At 40.7% G+C, this 17,959-nt stretch overlaps 1 protein-coding gene across 1 annotated transcript in view; it reads right to left on the reverse strand.

Moving 5' to 3' along the window:
- col24a1 (collagen type XXIV alpha 1) overlaps positions 1 to 17,959 on the reverse strand; it is an 85,145-nt gene that overhangs the window by 33,437 nt on the left and 33,749 nt on the right. Inside the window, exons 9-23 of the mRNA XM_026146179.2 lie at positions 17,854 to 17,907; positions 17,635 to 17,679; positions 15,974 to 16,027; positions 15,372 to 15,416; positions 14,488 to 14,541; positions 14,153 to 14,197; positions 6,645 to 6,698; positions 6,496 to 6,540; positions 6,093 to 6,146; positions 5,859 to 5,912; positions 4,743 to 4,796; positions 2,210 to 2,263; positions 2,071 to 2,124; positions 294 to 338; positions 58 to 111 (exon numbers count right to left, since the gene is read on the reverse strand). Coding sequence (XP_026001964.2) covers positions 58 to 111; positions 294 to 338; positions 2,071 to 2,124; positions 2,210 to 2,263; positions 4,743 to 4,796; positions 5,859 to 5,912; positions 6,093 to 6,146; positions 6,496 to 6,540; positions 6,645 to 6,698; positions 14,153 to 14,197; positions 14,488 to 14,541; positions 15,372 to 15,416; positions 15,974 to 16,027; positions 17,635 to 17,679; positions 17,854 to 17,907 — 765 coding nt within the window. The remainder of the gene's footprint in view (positions 1 to 57; positions 112 to 293; positions 339 to 2,070; positions 2,125 to 2,209; positions 2,264 to 4,742; positions 4,797 to 5,858; positions 5,913 to 6,092; positions 6,147 to 6,495; positions 6,541 to 6,644; positions 6,699 to 14,152; positions 14,198 to 14,487; positions 14,542 to 15,371; positions 15,417 to 15,973; positions 16,028 to 17,634; positions 17,680 to 17,853; positions 17,908 to 17,959) is intronic.

The following is a 17,959-nucleotide window of genomic DNA, read 5'->3' on the forward strand; positions in this document are numbered from 1 at the left end:
TTGAAATTGCCACAAACATGCACTTACGTATACGGTGATTAAGTGATGGGATCTCACCTGTAAACCCTCGGAGCCAGGTTCACCGATGTGGCCTTTCCTTCCAGGTCTCCCCTAAAGGTCGACAGACACATACACGTGAACGTAAGTATAAATGCTGATCGAATGATGGCAAAGCTTATTTTATTCCATCCAGTCGGAGGTGATTCATCCTTATGAACCACCTACAAAAGGCTTAGCATGAGTTACGTGTGCGGCTGAGTGCAAATTCAGTGTATGAATTTGGGAGTTCTTACAGTAGGGCCTGGCCCGCCGGGTGGGCCGAGTGGTCCTTCGTCGCCCTGCAGAAACAAAGTTTGTTCAATCAAAAGTTTCCAAAGGCATGTTTCTGAAAAGCTGTAAATAAAAACGTGTTACACTGATTTGAAAATTGTATAAAGCATTTATGTCTCTTCACAAACAGATGTTAGAACTTATATTTTTATTATATTACATAATACCAGGAAGTTTAGCACACTGATGTATCACTTCTTCTTTTAACAAAATTTAGAAAGCATGTGCAAGGATAACAATTGGAGAGTTTTTTTCCATTCTTAGTGGTAAATGATTTCAGCTCCATGATGGTTCAGGGCTTCTTTTTATTAATTATTAACATTATTATTATCATGATTAATGACTAATAGTCATTTTTTAAGCATAGGTTCAATCAAAAGTGAGCCATCAAACCTTTAAAAAGTGGAAAACCCTTATTAATGATCAAACGTCCCTGTGCAGTGATTTCCACTGTAGCATTGTGCCAGCAACTCTGGGGTCATCTTGTAGCACCGTGTTACTCCTACCCATGTTTTTTTGTTGCATGCAACATTTCCCCTCTGAGCATCCATTATCGCTAACAGATGAAGGCAATTCTGTCTGAATTGGTGATGTCGGCACATTCCCTTGTCTACAGTACAGGAACTCCACAGGGGGCTGTGCTTACTTAATTCCTGTTTACTCTGTACACCTCAGACTTTCAGCAAAACTCCCGGTCATACCACCTACAGAAAATCTGATGATTCTGCAGTTGTCTGATGTCAGCAGGAGAACCACCGCTCACTAGATTTCTTTTTTCTTTCTTACAAACCATAGTGTGTAAAATCCCAGCAGTTTCCGAAATACTTAGACCAGCTCATCTGGCCTTAACCCACTCTTCTCCCTCATTCTGATGCTCAGTTTGAGCTTCAGTGGTTTTTTGTTTTTACTGTGCCTACATTTCTAAAAGCATTGTGTGGCATGCTAATTAGATATTTACTTCAATGAGAGGCTGAACAGGTGTACCTAATAAAGTGTCCATCTTAGTTTCTTACAAGGTCTTGCAAACTGGATATGAAAAGGTTTAAATTTTACTCAAATAAAGAGAAAAAATATCTTGTTATTTCTCAACATCATTGTTTTGGGTAAATGGCCTGCATTTGTATAGCGCTTTTCTAGTCCATAGGACCCCAAAGCGCTTTACACTACATTCAGTCATCCACCCATTCACACACACATTCACACACTGGCGATAGCAAGCTACATTGTAGCCACAGCTGCCCTGGGGCGCACTGACAGAGGCGAGGCTGCCGGACACAGGCGCCACCGGGCCCTCTGACCACCACCAGTAACAACCTTTGTCTGCGTACTCTGCCGTGTGTGACAGAAGAATACATTAGCCAACTCTACACCGTTGTGTATGGAGGCCAGATCAATATTCCAACATTAAGCACAATAGAAAACTGTGTGTTGCTCTACACTTTCCAGTGGATTCTGTTTCTATTTACAGGGCTGGAAAACATTTCAGCCTTGTTTTCATAAGCACCTGTTGGTGAATCATGACTTCACCTGGTGGAACATGCCCTGAGAGATATAGCAGGGGGAAAAAAACTGAGATCTGAGCTATACCTGTGAAATATGAATAGATGTTAAATGAGAGGGAGTGTGCTAATTCATCTTGCCTGATCAAATGGAAATTCCTCAGTGAGCTATAGTTTCCACTTCTCTTCTCTGAGTGAATTGAGAACCTGGAAAGATAAGTTAGGTGTCAAATTGTCTCACCTGTATTCCTTTAGGCCCTGGCGGACCCTGGGGTCCTCTCTCACCCTGCAAACCCTGAAACACAGGTGAATGTATGACTGGATGAAATTAATGAATGAGTGGATGGATCGAGAGAGTGGAAAAAGAGATGCCGTTGTACCTTTGGACCAGGTGGTCCGTTTGGGCCCGGCGCTCCAATGTCCCCAGGAAACCCCTTGCAAATTCAGGAGAGAACGAATATTGTTATAGAACATTATTATTAAGCCAAATGTTTTGATTCCTCTGCATTAACCTGTATAAGACAGAACTGTATAAAAATAATGATGGATTGCTGCTGAGCTAATGTTCTCCCTCAGGCAAGCCTGCCATGACACAATCACTCATCTCATAAAATGTGCTTGCGAGCTGCAGCCTTTGTGACCTTTGATGACGTAGCAATTCTGGGCAGCTTGACTTTGACATTGTCGATGTGTTTCACATACTGTGCAGTATTAACAAACACTTTAACAGAAGGTGAGATATTCTGCATAACACCTAAAGACAGAGTGCTGGCAGACCATGACAGAGCAGGAAAATTTTAAGGACATATTAACATTGTGGAAATGTAATAGTTTTGACTTAGAAACGCTTGTGGCTAGCAAGATAATGTGCTACATTCAGTTCAGTGCTATGTTGTTGCTAGTGGGAGAGCTAGCATAGCATAGAGAAGATTTTCCAAGTACGTATTCAGGAGTTTTTAATTTAACCACAAACTGTAGTCAGATGAGTTGATGCCTGCGAAAAGCTCCAACAACAATCCCACGCTGCTGCTCTTTCTCTCTAGTAAAACGCTTGTTTTTAAGCTTTTAATGGAACTACTACTAATACAGTTATCACGAAAAACCCCAACAACAACGTTTTAAGCAAAGCAAGTCGATTATTGACTTAAAAAATTAAAGAATGTAAAATAATTACTTGCCTCTTCCATGACAAAAAAACCAATTCAGTCTCTATTTGTCAGAGCATCTATAGCTAATTTTAATAATTCAAATCAACATCAAATTACAATTTTTAGCAATTACAGGGATTATGAATGACAAAGATAATGTTTTCTGAGTATGAATAAATAAACTCAGCCCAAAAAAGGAACAAAAGAATGACAAAACATGCAAATACATGTACCTAATATGAGCGACTTTGCCCACACAGACACACTCAGCAGTATAAGACTCTGTGAAGTCATCCGTTTCTGTTTTAAGATTTATATTAAGCTGTTCATTATCTTCTAAATTGGTAGATAATTTGGTGTGAAAGCAAACGGAATAACAACCATAACAATCCCTTCGAATCTAAGGTGAGCCAGCATTTGCAGTATATGCACCGTGAATGAAAATACTTATTTTACAGCCACATGGATTTAGCTTAAATCCTATATCTGCTACCTGCTACCTTATGCTACCCCTATGCTGTCTTTGTCTTTGCATTATCATAAGTTTGACTTGGAGCAGCCATAAAAGAAGCACTCTCTTGGCAACGTGTCCATTGCATTACACACTCTATTAGGAAAGTAGCTGTACCTCAATCTGTCTTTACTTTAGTCAGCATACTCCACTGAGCCAAAATACAGCAAAAAAAAAGAAAAAAAGAAATGCTGTCAGATACTACAGTCAATATTTTAAGAAGACAAAAGCTGAAACATTTTACTCTGACCTTCTCATACTTTATACTGGACTGCTGAATACTGGCCTCAGTGAGGATCATGTTTTTAACAGTAGCTGCCTCTGACTCCCCTTTATTTAATGCAAGCGCAACAAATATTAATAATAATAATTTATTTGTACAATAATTTTCAAAACACAGAGTTACTAAGTGTGTCACAGTTTGAATAAAAGCTAACCATAAGTATACATGTTCCAACATACAGATACATAAATGGGAAAATATGAATGGAAAACTAACCTGTAAAAATAAGAAGTCAGTCGCTCTGATATAAGCAAGAGCCAGTCAATGTAGAGCTTTATATGTTAATAATTTGATGTTAAGGTGGATTCTGAATGTCACTTGGACCCAGCAAACGGAAGCAATAATAGCTGTGATTGGTGAGCGTCAGATAGCAGCAAGGCTGCTAACAAAAGCTATGTTCTGCACCATCTGGAGAGGAGCTATGGAGGACTGAGAGATGCAAGTGACTGACAGTAATAGGTGGGAGAAAATTAAAGTGTATATTAAAAGCTCCAGATAAAAGAATGAGTCTTTGATTTTTGCAACATTTCTTAAATGAAAGAAACATGACTGGATGAGATTTGAGATGCAAGATGCAAAACTCAGACGTCATTCAAAGATGTGCAAAGATGCAGATTTCTAACGTTGCTGACTGATCTCCTTAGAGAAACTGTCAAGAACCTGTTTTACCAGGATTGAGATGAACGAAATTTGAATACATCCACTTAGAAATGGCAGAGAAGCATTCACTGAGACGGGAGATGCTGTTAAGGTTTTAGGGCTTAACAGAAATGTACAACTGTGTGCCATCTGTATAGCAATGGTAAGAGATTCCTTTGAAACTATTAAGAAACATGTATAAAGAAAACAAAATTGGTCCAAGATTAAGTGCTGGGGGACTCCACATATGAGGAAATATATTTGTTAATATGCATTGGTAAGTATCTGTCAGAAAATTGTGATGAAAAAATGCACAACCATGTATGCCTTACCTCTGGTCCTGGAGGCCCAGGTGATCCAGTCACACCCATTTCTCCAATTTTACCCTGACGAAAAGAGAAGAAAGACATGAACAATTTGCTCCTCTTGTGTTGTGCGGATATAATCCCGAAATAAGTCACTGACACCACTTTGATGATGTATTCAAATGTTAGATCACCAAGGGGATCCTACAGAGAGTCTAAAGCACTCAGATCATGATTCTGCTTGCTATAACTGTCAGACAGGACAGGGTATAAAAAAAGAAAGTAAAAAGTAAAAAATTAGCCAATAAAGACTAATAATGTTACTTCATATTTGCTAATCTGTGGTTGACAAAAGATTTTCCAAGCAGTTTCTGTCACTCCATTTTAAATGTTTGTTTCTTTGCTTTGATTCACTACAGATAGCCGTTTAACTTGTGCAACTTTCCTGCCATTATGTTAACACACTAATATTACAGACAGCTGGGCACCAGTCTGGGTTTGGTGTGGAATAATCGCTCTAAGCGCTTCAGTAACAGTTCTTAGTAAGTCAAAGATGCAGCAGTTTGCTGAAACCACAACTTATCTCTGATTGGCTGGCAAGAGACAAGAGCTGAAAAAACCCACCTGAAACCAAAGATTGAGCCAAAGGGATTACGTTTACACATGCTAACCTCTTTATTTAGCACTGGCTGTGTTTAATATAATTATCCAGCACTGTAACAGTATACATATGACAGGAAATAGCAAAAACCCTTTAATCATGTAGACTGCTAACTACATGTTAGCTTTTTGTCTTTTCTTTCCTCTTTACACTGGGCTAACAATGTCATTATTCTCATTACATGACTTGTTTAGATATCATCCTGCAGGGAATTTGTAATGTTTTAACTTAAAAGAGATTAATTTGCTCTAATGGTTGCTTGTGCTGATAAGCAAACCCAGAGCTGTTTAAAGACATTAATTTCACATTTATCTCCTATCACTGAATCTCCCCTCCCAGAAAATCTAAGATAAAGGTAATGTTTTCTGAGTATGACTAAATAAACTGAATCCAAAAAGCATGGCAAAACATCCACGAACATGCAAATACATGTTCCAAGCATGAGTAACTTTGCCCACTCAGACACACTCACACAGACATACCGGTGGCCCTGGTTTCCCTCTGGGCCCAGGAAGACCAGGTGCACCAGCAGCACCCTGAAAGACAAACACACACCATTTTTGAGTTGATTTCACAAAGTCTGTGGTTGACTTTTCTTGTTTTTTAATCAATCTCTATGTACCGTAATGGAGCAAACACAGGTAGAACCTATTGGTAACAGCAGATACACACATTGCATGGTCACATGGCGTGCTATGCTTTGTAAGGACGCTTACCTTATCCCCCTGGTACCCCATCTCTCCTGGCTCGCCCCTTTGTCCGGTTTCACCCTAGATTTCATAGTATCAAACAGAGATATAACACAACACTGCATTGCCGCAATAATCTGAAGAAACCACAAACAAAAAAACGGCACACACTATACAGAGGCTGTTTAATGCACCAGCACTATCAAAATTTAGTTTGATAGGTTGAGTTCAATGTCGTGAAAGCAAATGAAGAGTCTGTAAAGAACCACTGGAGCAATATCAGCGTTTAACATGAAAAAATGATTAAACACTAATACATAGGACTGAGTTTGCTGGATGTGTTAGCAAAATGTCACAAGGATCTTATATAGTACGTCCAAGTCACACATTACACACAGATGCACTGCAATAATATAAATATTTAGATCACCTTATCACCTTTCAATCCAGGCAGGCCGGCTCGTCCTGTTGGGCCCTGTCGCAGAGGGAGCGGAACAAAGGGAAGGAAAAGTTTAACATTCAATCACTTAGGATTCTCCTAAGATGTAAAAAAATGGTAGAAGCAAATATCAGGCCCACCTGAGGTCCCACCATACCAGGCAGTCCTCGTGGTCCCTCAGGCCCTGGGTCTCCCTGCGAAGAGAAGGACACAGTGGAATTTATGTATCACAAATAGGGATGGGTACCGGTGTCCGGTTCTGACATAAACGGTAGTAACCAGACCGAAAAGCAGCGCACATTTCGGTGCTTTATTTCGGTGCTTTTTTTTCCTGAGCTGTGATACACTTTAGATTCTAGCCAATCATTTTACGTTTCCGAGGATAGTAGGCGGGGCCAGGTACGTACGTTCTGTTAGAGCAGAGCTACAGATTAAAAATGTCCAAGGCGAAGCGGTCAAAAGTCTGGCTGTACTTCACAGCAAAAGATGCAAACTCAGCAGCCTGCAACAAGTGCTTTAAGCTGATACTGTGATACTGTCAAAGGAGGTAACACCTCAAATCCGATGAAACACCTGGCGACGCATAGCGTTTTTTTTAAAAGCCCAGAAATGCGCCGTATTTGATAGCTTGCTGCGAGACCTCACACCGAGCACATCTACTGCGGGTGGGTTGCCTGTTATGCAACATCCCCCAAAAACACGAAGAGGAGAGTCCTGGCCCCTAGCCCTGCCAGTGTAGCAGAAATGATGACGGATGATGGTGGCAGCAGCCGTTCTTCTCTGCGTGAGTAGCTAATTTACGTTGAGTAGGCTAACCACGTTATTACATTAATGCATGTAAGGTGAACTAGCAAACATCATCATAGCTACATGCGGATGTCCTCTTGTTTGATGGCAGATACTCCCTTCACCCTGGCTAAAAAGGCTAAAATGACCAAAGAAAAAGTGGAAAACAGTTAAACATGAGAGGTTTAGGACAAAGTTTGTGTTTTTTCCATTGTTTAAGCACTGCTTCCAGCCAAGAGTGATACCATATATGCCCCATAGCTGCAGAAAAGGCTAACATTGTTATATTTTTACAAAAAACAGCTGAACATGAGAGGTTTTTGGACCAATTTTGTGTTCTCCATTCTTTAAGCACCGGTTTGAGCACCGTTTGAGCACCAGCACCGTTTCAAAAGTACCGATTTGGCACCGGTATCGGATAAAACCTAAACGATACCCATCCCTAATCACAAATATGTATCACAAATACACACACGTAGTACTTGTAATATGAGTCCATTGTTGTTTGATAGTGAATGGCAGTTTTGCACAAAATATTTCTGATCCATTGTTGACATTGTATTGACATGCAGCACATTCCTGTTTGCCACAACCCTATGAGAAACATAAGCAGTGTTGGCAGAGTATCCAGTTGTTTTGCAGCGGTTTGGGTTGCCAGGCCTCAACAGTCAATCCACTCTAATTGACAGAGGTGAGGGGAGACTGGCCAGAAAGTGTGGCTGGACCAAACAGCAGACAGGCTGCTCAGGTAGCTTTCACCCTGTCTGCAGTAATAGTCAGAAGCACTGATGTGATGACAACAATTTGTATATGCACAAGTATGTGTGAGAGCATACGTGCTATACTATTCCCACAGACACAGCAGTTACAAGTTACTCTGGGTTTTTTCCCCCTCTATGCCTAAAGATAGTGGAAGCAATACCATATTTGCTCGGTAGCAGCAATGTCTGATGCAACCAACAAAAGTATAGTGAATACAGATGGATACAAAACCAAAATAAAATCCAGAATTTTGCACCACTCGTCTGCAGAAAAGGCCTGAGAGCAATAATGTTACTGAAAAACAAACCTAAAAGAATTAAAGAACCAACCACTAAAAACAATCAATGTGTCGGTCTGACCAATATGCACAGAATCAGTAATAAGTAGTACAGAATACTGTCTATGTTGCATCATCAAAGACATGTGGCTTAAACTATAAGTCCATCTGGACCCCTTAAGGTCAGTGTTTGATGCTGAGGCTCCGCTGTGGTATCGCAGGAGGACACACACAAATCACATGCCTTCCATCAAAAGAGGCTTTTAACAGTGGACACATGAAAAATGATGCACTGAAAGAAGGGGGAAAGCACAGATAGAAAATGTTCCCCCATTGCCCCCACCCAAAAACTCCAGAGTCCACTGGCCGAGCTGAAACAACAGGGTACATCAACATCCCACACAGAGCCTTTCCTCAAACTGCTGTCAAGATGAAGCCTGTCTGCCAGGTGGTTAAACGTCATCCAAACCGCTATCTGCTCGCCACGTGGGGAAGACAATTGGTTCGAGGCTCGATCAAATCCAGATTGCTGCATTCCTGTACATCATGTTTCAACACAACCGTTGTAGCCTCAGAAAATCCAATTAGACATAGAAATGTTTCTACACCCAGGACATCATAATCCCATTTAAGCGCGCCACTTCAAATGCCTCCAATTCAGACCCAGACAAGATTTAGTGCATTTTAATTTAGACTTGGCCACAAACAGCATGTACCTCTGTTAGACACACACCAAATCTGATTGGCTACATACCAAAAAAAGGGTTGGGCCTCCTCTGGTAGCTTATGTGCTTATGCCGTTAAAGCGATTAAGTATCTCCTGTAGGTGTAACGTGTAGGTGTCCCTTTTTTCACCACGTAGTTTATGTGTAGACAGCTGTTATTCCTTGCTACTGCAATAAGACATATACCAATAGCTAATTTCACTCTAACTTCAAAGTAACTTCAAAAGAATAGATGAGAAGGTATAAATCTAGAAAGTTAATCTAGTTCCTGACACAGTCACAGTCCAGTATAGCTAAATGACTTTGGTGCAAACTACTGAACTGCAATGCCCATCATTTCCTGTCTGTCTTCAATATCATGATTGCTACCTTCATGGACACATTCACAAGTACTTTGAGTGTAAATAGAGCCATTCCTAAAAAAAAAAATGCAGGTAGTACAGTGGGGCAAAAAAGTATTTAGTCAGCCACCGATTGTGCAAGTTCCCCCACTTAAAATGATGACAGAGGTCAGTAATTTGCACCAGAGGTACACTTCAACTGTGAGAGACAGAATGTGAAAAAAAAAAAAATCCATGAATCCACATGGTAGGATTTGTAAAGAATTTATTCGTAAATTAGGGTGGAAAATAAGTATTTGGTCACCTCAAACAAGGAAAGTCTCTGGCTCTCACAGACCTGTAACGTCTTCTGTAAGAAGCTTTTCTGTTCCCCACTCGTTACCTGTATGAATGGCACCTGTTTGAACTCATCATCTGTATAAAAGACACCTGTCCACAGCCTCAAACAGTCAGACTCCAAACTCCGCCATGGCCAAGACCAAAGAGCTTTCGAAGGACACCAGGAAAAGTATTGTAGACCTGCACCAGACTGGGAAGAGTGAATCTACAATAGGCAAGCAGCTTGGTGTGAAAAAATCAACTGTGGGAGCAATCATCAGAAAATGGAAGACATACAAGACCACTGATAATCTCCCACGATATGGGGCTCCACGCAAGATCTCATCCCGTGGGGTCACAATGATCATGAGAACGGTGAGCAAAGATCCCAGAACCACACGGGGGGACCTGGTGAATGACCTGCAGAGAGCTGGGACCAAAGTAACAAAGGTCACCATCAGTAACACACTACAACGGCAGGGAATCAAATCCCGCAGTGCCAGACGTGTTCCGCTGCTGAAGCCAGTGCATGTCCAGGCCCGTCTGAAGTTTGCCAGAGAGCACATGGATGATACAGCAGAGGATTGGGAGAATGTCATGTGGTCAGATGAAACCAAAGTAGAACTTTTTGGTATAAACTCAACTCGTCGTGTTTGGAGGAAGAAGAATACCGAGTTGCATCCCAAGAACACCATACCTACTGTGAAGCATGGGGGTGGAAACATCATGCTATGGGGCTGTTTTTCTGCCAAGGGGACAGGACGACTGATCCGTGTTAAGGACAGAATGAATGGGGCCATGTATCGTGAGATTTTGAGCCAAAACCTCCTTCCATCAGTGACAACTTTGAAGATGAAACGAGGCTGGGTCTTCCAACATGACAATGATCCAAAACACACCGCCCGGGCAACAAAGGAGTGGCTCCGTAAGAAGCATTTGAAAGTCCTGGAGTGGCCTGGCCAGTCTCCAGACCTCAACCCCATAGAAAATCTGTGGCGGGAGTTGAAAGTCCGTGTTGCTCGGCGACAGCCCCAAAACATCACTGCTCTCGAGAAGATCTGCATGGAGGAATGGGCCAAAATACCAGCTACTGTGTGTGCAAACCTGGTAAAGACCTATAGTAAACGTTTGACCTCTGTTATTGCCAACAAAGGTTATGTTACAAAGTATTGAGTTGTATTTTTGTTATTGACCAAATACTTGTTTTCCACCCTGATTTATGAATAAATTCTTTACAAATCCTACCATGTGGATTCATGGATTTTTTTTTCACATTCTGTCTCTCACAGTTGAAGTGTACCTCTGGTGCAAATTACTGACCTCTGTCATCATTTTAGGTGGGGGAACTTGCACAATCGGTGGCTGACTAAATACTTTTTTGCCCCACTGTATATAAAAACAACAACAAAAAACATGGTGGAAGAATTGTAAAGAGAAAAAACAAGGGTATTATTACAACTACTCTGGTCTCCATCTCGCCCTACTGTTTTTCTTTCAGGCTATGAAAAAGAGTCACACACTGGCAGAGACATCAAGTGCATACCAGAAGGAACACTTGCTGTTTATGTTCTCTCTGCGATTACTCGAGTAAAGGTTCTAACCACGTGCAATAGGCTTTTAAATAAATGAGTGAGCACAACGAGAGCCTCAACGGTGTGACTGACAGTGAGACGTGAAAATGAGTTTTAGATGTCAAATTAAAGTTCTTTGCAAGATTCATACAGCGTCAAAATCACCCAGCTGGAAAGTTGAGTGAATATGATTTATTACATCAAAGGCTGGATTAAAGAGGTGCGGGGATTTGGGCTCTCTAGTATGATTACTCAAAAGTACTTACTGGCCATAACTTGTCTGAGAACTGCATCAGCTTTAATTATTAATAAGTCAGTTACCTTCTCCTTTTTTGCATTTGAGTAAAAGTATATAAATTGCAAAAAACTATCTTATCACTGACTTCATTTGAGTAGTAGCGTTTGACATTGCTCCGGACAACACAACCTGAAAGTGTTAAAGCGTTCACATCGGAGCTTATGATGAACATCACTGAACACAGTGAAGCGCAGTTCGTCAGATACAACTGTGAAGGAACAAAACGTGGTGGCACCTTGATTTCATTTGGTCAGAAATGTAATTTACTGTTTTTCTTTGGTAGGAATTCGTGCAAACTTCAAAAGGTATTTCTTTGTTATTAAATACTGTTGAAAAGCCTGTTTATTTCCCTTATATCTTGCCAAGAAGCATTGTTGGCAACAAAGGAATAATCAACAAAACACAAATTTCCTTACTTTTTGAGCTAATTTTAAATAGGCACAGGGAAGGAAAGGAAAGGAAAGCCCATTCACACACATACAAGTGTGTAAATCAGTGTCACATCCTTTTCTTTTTACACCAAGTGGTCTGCCGTTTCTGAATGAGACCTGTCATCAGTTAAACACAGCAAGTGCCATGGCTAGCAGAACTGATATAATCAAAAGCAACTATTTACTTTTGCATAGCACATGTAAAATTCTGCATGATATTAGGTTTGGGTTTTTTTTTTTTTTTTTAACCAAAACACTTGAAGATGGTGTGTGCATACTTCCTGTCTGGCTGTTTCAGTAGGATCAGTGACTTACAGCCAGTAGCTGAGGTGAATGCTGAGAAATCATTCCTCCAGCTGTGTCTAGCGCCACTCAGTGACCCCTCAAAAATCCCCAATAAATTCAAAGATACGAGGAACACAAACCAGTGTAAACGACACTTGAAAGCACGGGACAGGTGCTGTATACAGTTGGATCAGGGTGGCTGACGTGAACATCTGGAAGTAACTATAGACACACGATACTGCATTCTGCAGTAATGGAAAAAAAGCTTGTTCTCTTTTAGGCCTCTGATGGTCTTTCCTTAATTTAAATGTATTTTAACCTCTTTATTGTAACTCACTTTACCCTTTAACAGCAAACAACAAGCTCAGCTCCAGTACTCTACACTCAACCTGACATTAGACTAAAAAAAAAAAAAACAAAGCAGGCAGCTATATATTCTCTTTATTCTCTACACCCTGTCTGCATGTGGCAAGTTTCGCTTTCACTAAGGTTTCCAATGTCTGGCTCTCTTTAACATGTAAGCCCATGTTGACTTGTGAATCTCATCACATTCACATCCTATTTATACGAGTCCCTTACTTATGGCCTTACCAGTGGTTAAAGCATGAACATGCATAAACAAAAAGAAACCCACTGACAGTCACCTGGCCTCTACTAAACACAACAAGAGGAGGACGAGACACCAAAGCTGAAAATTTCCTCCACATCAGGCATGAATTAACTTTCTGGATGTAGAAGAGCTCAGAAAAGTAAAACATCCTTCCAAAGATTCCTGGATCCAGATCCTTATCATCTCCAGAAGTTAATCACCTTTTGAATTGGGCCAAGCCCCACCTCTGGTGCACTTTGTATGCAAATATGTCAATACCTCTTTGAGGTAGCGGACAAACAAATAAATCAAATGAACCAATCAGATGACCTCCATAGTTGAGGTAGATTTACAGTGTCTCTGGGTTCTCTGGGTTTCTCTAGCTTTAAAGCTTCAGTCCTGGTTCTGTGAATAATCCTAGTTTGAAATTATTGAGTTCCTATTCCTGATTTCATTGTATTACAGTGGGCCTGTATTGTTGTAGTTTTGAATGGTGTTTTCTTGGGTTTCGGCCTCTGTTTTGAGTTTATCAGAGTGCCTTTATTCCCCTCAGTGGTTTTCTGCTCATTCCTCCCTAAGTCTCTTCTGCCTCTGATTTAGTTAGGGTGAAGTCTTCTTGCTTACATGTTTTTCCTATTTTACTTTGAAAGTCAGCCTTTATTCCCTTGTGTTGCTTTTATTTCCTGTCTTACCTTGTCTAGTTGTCACCTATTGGTAGATATCATCACCTGTGTCCACACCCATCTGTCTTCCCCGGGCACTTCTGAGAGTATTTGTAAACTTGCCTCAAGACGTCCGTTCATTTTCCTTGATGTGCATCTCCGATTTCTCTGTAGGTCCTTTATTTACTTTTTAAACTTTGGGACTTTTTATACCTGCCTAAATAAAGGCATGTTATCTTATTTCATTACATTGTTTTTGTGCCTTGCATTCAGGTCACCTCAGCTCCACATATCTTGACGTACAATGGAAGAGAACAACAGAAAAGACACTACTGCCATCAGGAAAACAAAACCCGTATTAAACGATACAGGGAATCTAACCAAGAATTAGCTTGCGACGTGAAAATTCCTAACTACTGTCAGTCGTGAGGCTCATGAGCCAATCCCAATCTAAGCACTAAGACAAGTGGAATAAGACACAATAGGCCTGAGATAAAACTGACAAAACTGAGCCTTGTGAGTCACAGGTCTAAGAACGGACTCACAAATCTAAATCAAACAAAACATGTTGCTGCTAAAAAAAAAAAAAAAATACAGACTCACCCTTAGACCAGGAAAGCCACTTATGCCAGCCCCACCAACAGGGCCCTGTGGAGGAACATCATAAGTACGTTTGTCTCACTCTCAAAACAATACAGGAGTGACAAAGCATATTTATGTCATCTGATCATAAAAAACCCTAAAAAACTCTCAGTAAAGCTAGGATTATTCATACGCATATAACTGTACATTTTACAGCTGAGTATTATGAGACACTGTCCACCTGTGCTGCCTCTAATGAGACAGCACAAACAGAAGAAGCCAGAGTTCAAGGATGAAGACAGAAGACTGAAGTAAGTATTGGACATACTGAACAAAAAGCGGGCACAAGTTCTCACCTCATTTCCATCTGGACCAGGAGGCCCCCTCTCCCCAGCATCCCCCATGACACCCTACGGGGCAAATACATCCACAATTAATTTAAGAAAGTCAGGACTACCATTTTTAACTTTACCCTCAATCTGCAGAGAGTAGCACCTCCACAGAGGTAAAAGAGTAGTTTTTTTCTTCTGCTTTCTCCGTAACGGCTCTGTGCTTTCTGTCGTGCGTGGCATAGCAAACTTTTTTTAAAAATTGACTTTACATGTAGCATTTAACGTGCAATTTCCCAAAGTAATTATTCAAGATTAACTTCACATGGACATAATGTGGAAAAGCACATTTTTTAATGAGGCAAGATTAGCCGGCGTATTAGCCAGACATCACTGTTCCAAGAAAAAAAAAAAATTGATAAAACAGTCACTGGGCTTTTTGCCCGCTTGGCAACTTCAATACAGAGAAGCGAAGGCTTGTTTTTAAAACATTAACTTTTCACAGTGTGCGGGCCCAACCTAGACATTCCATCTGTCTCTGAGTGTAACTTTATTCAAGGCCACCCTGGAACAAACTTGCAGACAATATGCCAAGATGCATGTAATTTGCTATATCTTGAACACTGTATTGTATGTATGCATACATGTGTAATAGTCCTCTTTGTTCTTTTCTCTCGATGTCCTATCAAACCCGCCTCCTGCTGCTTTAGCACATTCACAGCAGCAGGATACAAATGTGCCTCTTTTGGATGCTTCTGGGGTCTGTGTGGATATGCAGTACTGCTTTATACTGGCATACTGTATACCTGATGAGCTGGATAGCAGCAGTTTTTACCATCAACGTAATGGGCAAAAGTATAGATTTAGGGAACTGTTAAGTATGGCAAAAACCAAAATGGATTCATTATTACATGTCTTCCTTTGGGGCCAGGTCTTCCAGCAGGTCCAGGTATGCCCTAGAAAAGAAAAACAAGCAGTTAGATTTCTCACGCAAGTTTAGGATTGAAATTGAAATGACTGGAAAGAGAATTAGAGAGGATATGAGCCTAAGCAACCACAGCTCTTCTAATCTCCTCCGCAATCCGTAAAACAAAATAAGCCCATAAAATAAGATGCTTAAATTATCCATTAAAGTCGCACAGGTTCTCAATACAGCCTACTTTAGGTGAGGATTTAACAATGCATTTCATCACATTGAATAAAGTTCTCTTGGCATAAAACAAGCTGATGTGAAAAAGCCACAACAAAACTACAAACACCGGGATTTCTTAGATTTTGACCTCTCAAGAATGAAGCAATGTGTTCAGTAATTACTGACTGCCTAAATGGAAAATATTTTTTCTGTAGCCTAATGATGGGGGGGAAAGTTTGAATAAACAGAAAATAAATGGAGGTGAAAGATAAGATATTCACAGATTTATTAGAGGTAAATAAAAAAATTGTGATGGGAAATGTGTCATGTTTATAGAGACTTTGACAAATTGCACACTGGAAATGAACAAACATCACTCACTTTCTCCCCTTCCAGCCCGGGTGGGCCAGCATCGCCCGGAGGCCCAATGAAACCCTGAAAATGAGAAAAACATCACAACAAAGTAAAAATTCTGTGCTGCATTAACACAGCACAATGCTTACATTAACTTGTCATTATGAAATAACGACAGCAGAAGAATAGTAGCTTGTCTGGTGCACTGTTCTTGAATGCCTTCAAATGCACTAATAATATTTCAGCAACAGAGCTGCGTATAGTCTTTTATTTTGGAAACTGACTAGATTTCCTTTTCCTGCATCTGACTTTTTGCACTCTGCATCAGATGTGGGTCATGTCCGCTCATCTTGGCTAACATGAATAACTTGGGGCAGGGATAGCTCAGTAGGTAAAGTGGTCGCCCCATGATCGGAAGGTCGGCGGTTCGAATCCACTTAACGGCTACCCTGAGGTACCCCTGAGCAAGGTACCGTCCCTACACACTGCTCCCCGGGCGCCTGCTTAGTGGGCTGCCCACTGCTTCACTGAGTGAATGGGTCAAATGCAGAGAAAAACAAGTAATTTCCCCATGGGGATCAATAAAGTATCCATTATTATTATTATTATTATTTTGTGCTGATGGCAGCACAGGAAAAACGATTTGCCACTGAAATCAGTTCATAACAATCAGGACGGTCGCAGCTTGAACATCTTTGTCTGGAGTACAGAGCCACCACATGAAAGTACCTAATTGGGTAAAAATAGATGACACAGTCAGAGGATTTTTTTTATCCTTTTAAAATTTAATTCTGGATTTTAAAAGACATGTGTGGCCCTGATGCATCCTGTGGGAAACATGGGAGAAATAGCTGGTTTCACTGGCCAAACTCTTCTTTGTTCAAGGTAAATGTAGCTCAGGAACAGTCTGAGCACAGATTCCTCATCAGTGTTACAGGTAATTTCAAGGAGTTTTCCAGTGAGTAAAAATGCAAACAGGATCAGTATCTGAGACCAATGATCGATTAAATTTTTGTACCAATAACAAAAGAAAAAAAAAAAAAAAACCCAAATAGGATCTTTAATCTGATTTTAAATCATGAACAGTGTTCTCATATCATAATTGGTCCTGCATTACAAGCTAACATACACCAAAAACAAATCTGTTGGAGCCATAAGAAATTAAAAAGTTGGTTTTAGCCTCATTTTTGCATCCAAACTGTCAAAATACGAGCAAAAAACCCTAAAGCTGCTCAGTATTTGTACTACAATTCAGACTGGCTGCATTCAGGTTTGTATGTCAGTTAGCATACAACCTAATCAGTATTTCCGAGTCATCCTTTTTTTTTTTTTTGCATCCCTTTCCACCCTCTCTCATTGCTCAAACATCTTTCTTTTCAGCACATTGTCTGCCTCTGTGGCTCCTTCTCACCCTGCCAGCTTCGGTCAGACACTGTGATCCTAGCTATCCTGTTTCCTGGGACCGCAACGCTCCTCTTAAGTCCATTCTCTAGCTAGCTCATTTGGCCCCTTCTGATTTCATCTGTTCCTCTTCTACCTACTGTCTTTCTTCTGTTCTCCTATTTTGGGGCATTTCAGTCACTGTGGAGCCAGCCTGAAACTCTGGTCCTAATCCTTTCAGGAAATGAAAGAGTTCAATGTAGTAATACTAAAGGAAAAAAAAATAGCAGAAAACACCTTATACTTACACGAACACCTTTAGGGCCAGGGCTACCTTGTGGCCCGGCCGAGCCCTACAAAGAAAAACAGGGAGACTTTGTTGACTACAAAGCATCTGATGTGCATAGGTCAGCAGAAATTAGTGTACATTATTGTGGCTGTGTTCTCTTAGTAAAGTTCTCGATAGAGCAATAAAGGAATCTGCAAGGATTGATGGAGAAACAATTTTTGTGTGTTTTTCACTGCACCTGCCTGCCAGGGTAACCTGCAGCTCCAGCTTCGCCAGGAAGTCCTGGTATGCCCTAAAGTGACGAGAGAGGAAAAGGGAGAGAGAGAGAATGAACGGTGAATAGG

Source organism: Astatotilapia calliptera, chromosome 17 (assembly GCF_964374335.1).
Source record: "Astatotilapia calliptera chromosome 17, fAstCal68.1, whole genome shotgun sequence".
Lineage (NCBI taxonomy): Eukaryota > Metazoa > Chordata > Actinopteri > Cichliformes > Cichlidae > Astatotilapia > Astatotilapia calliptera.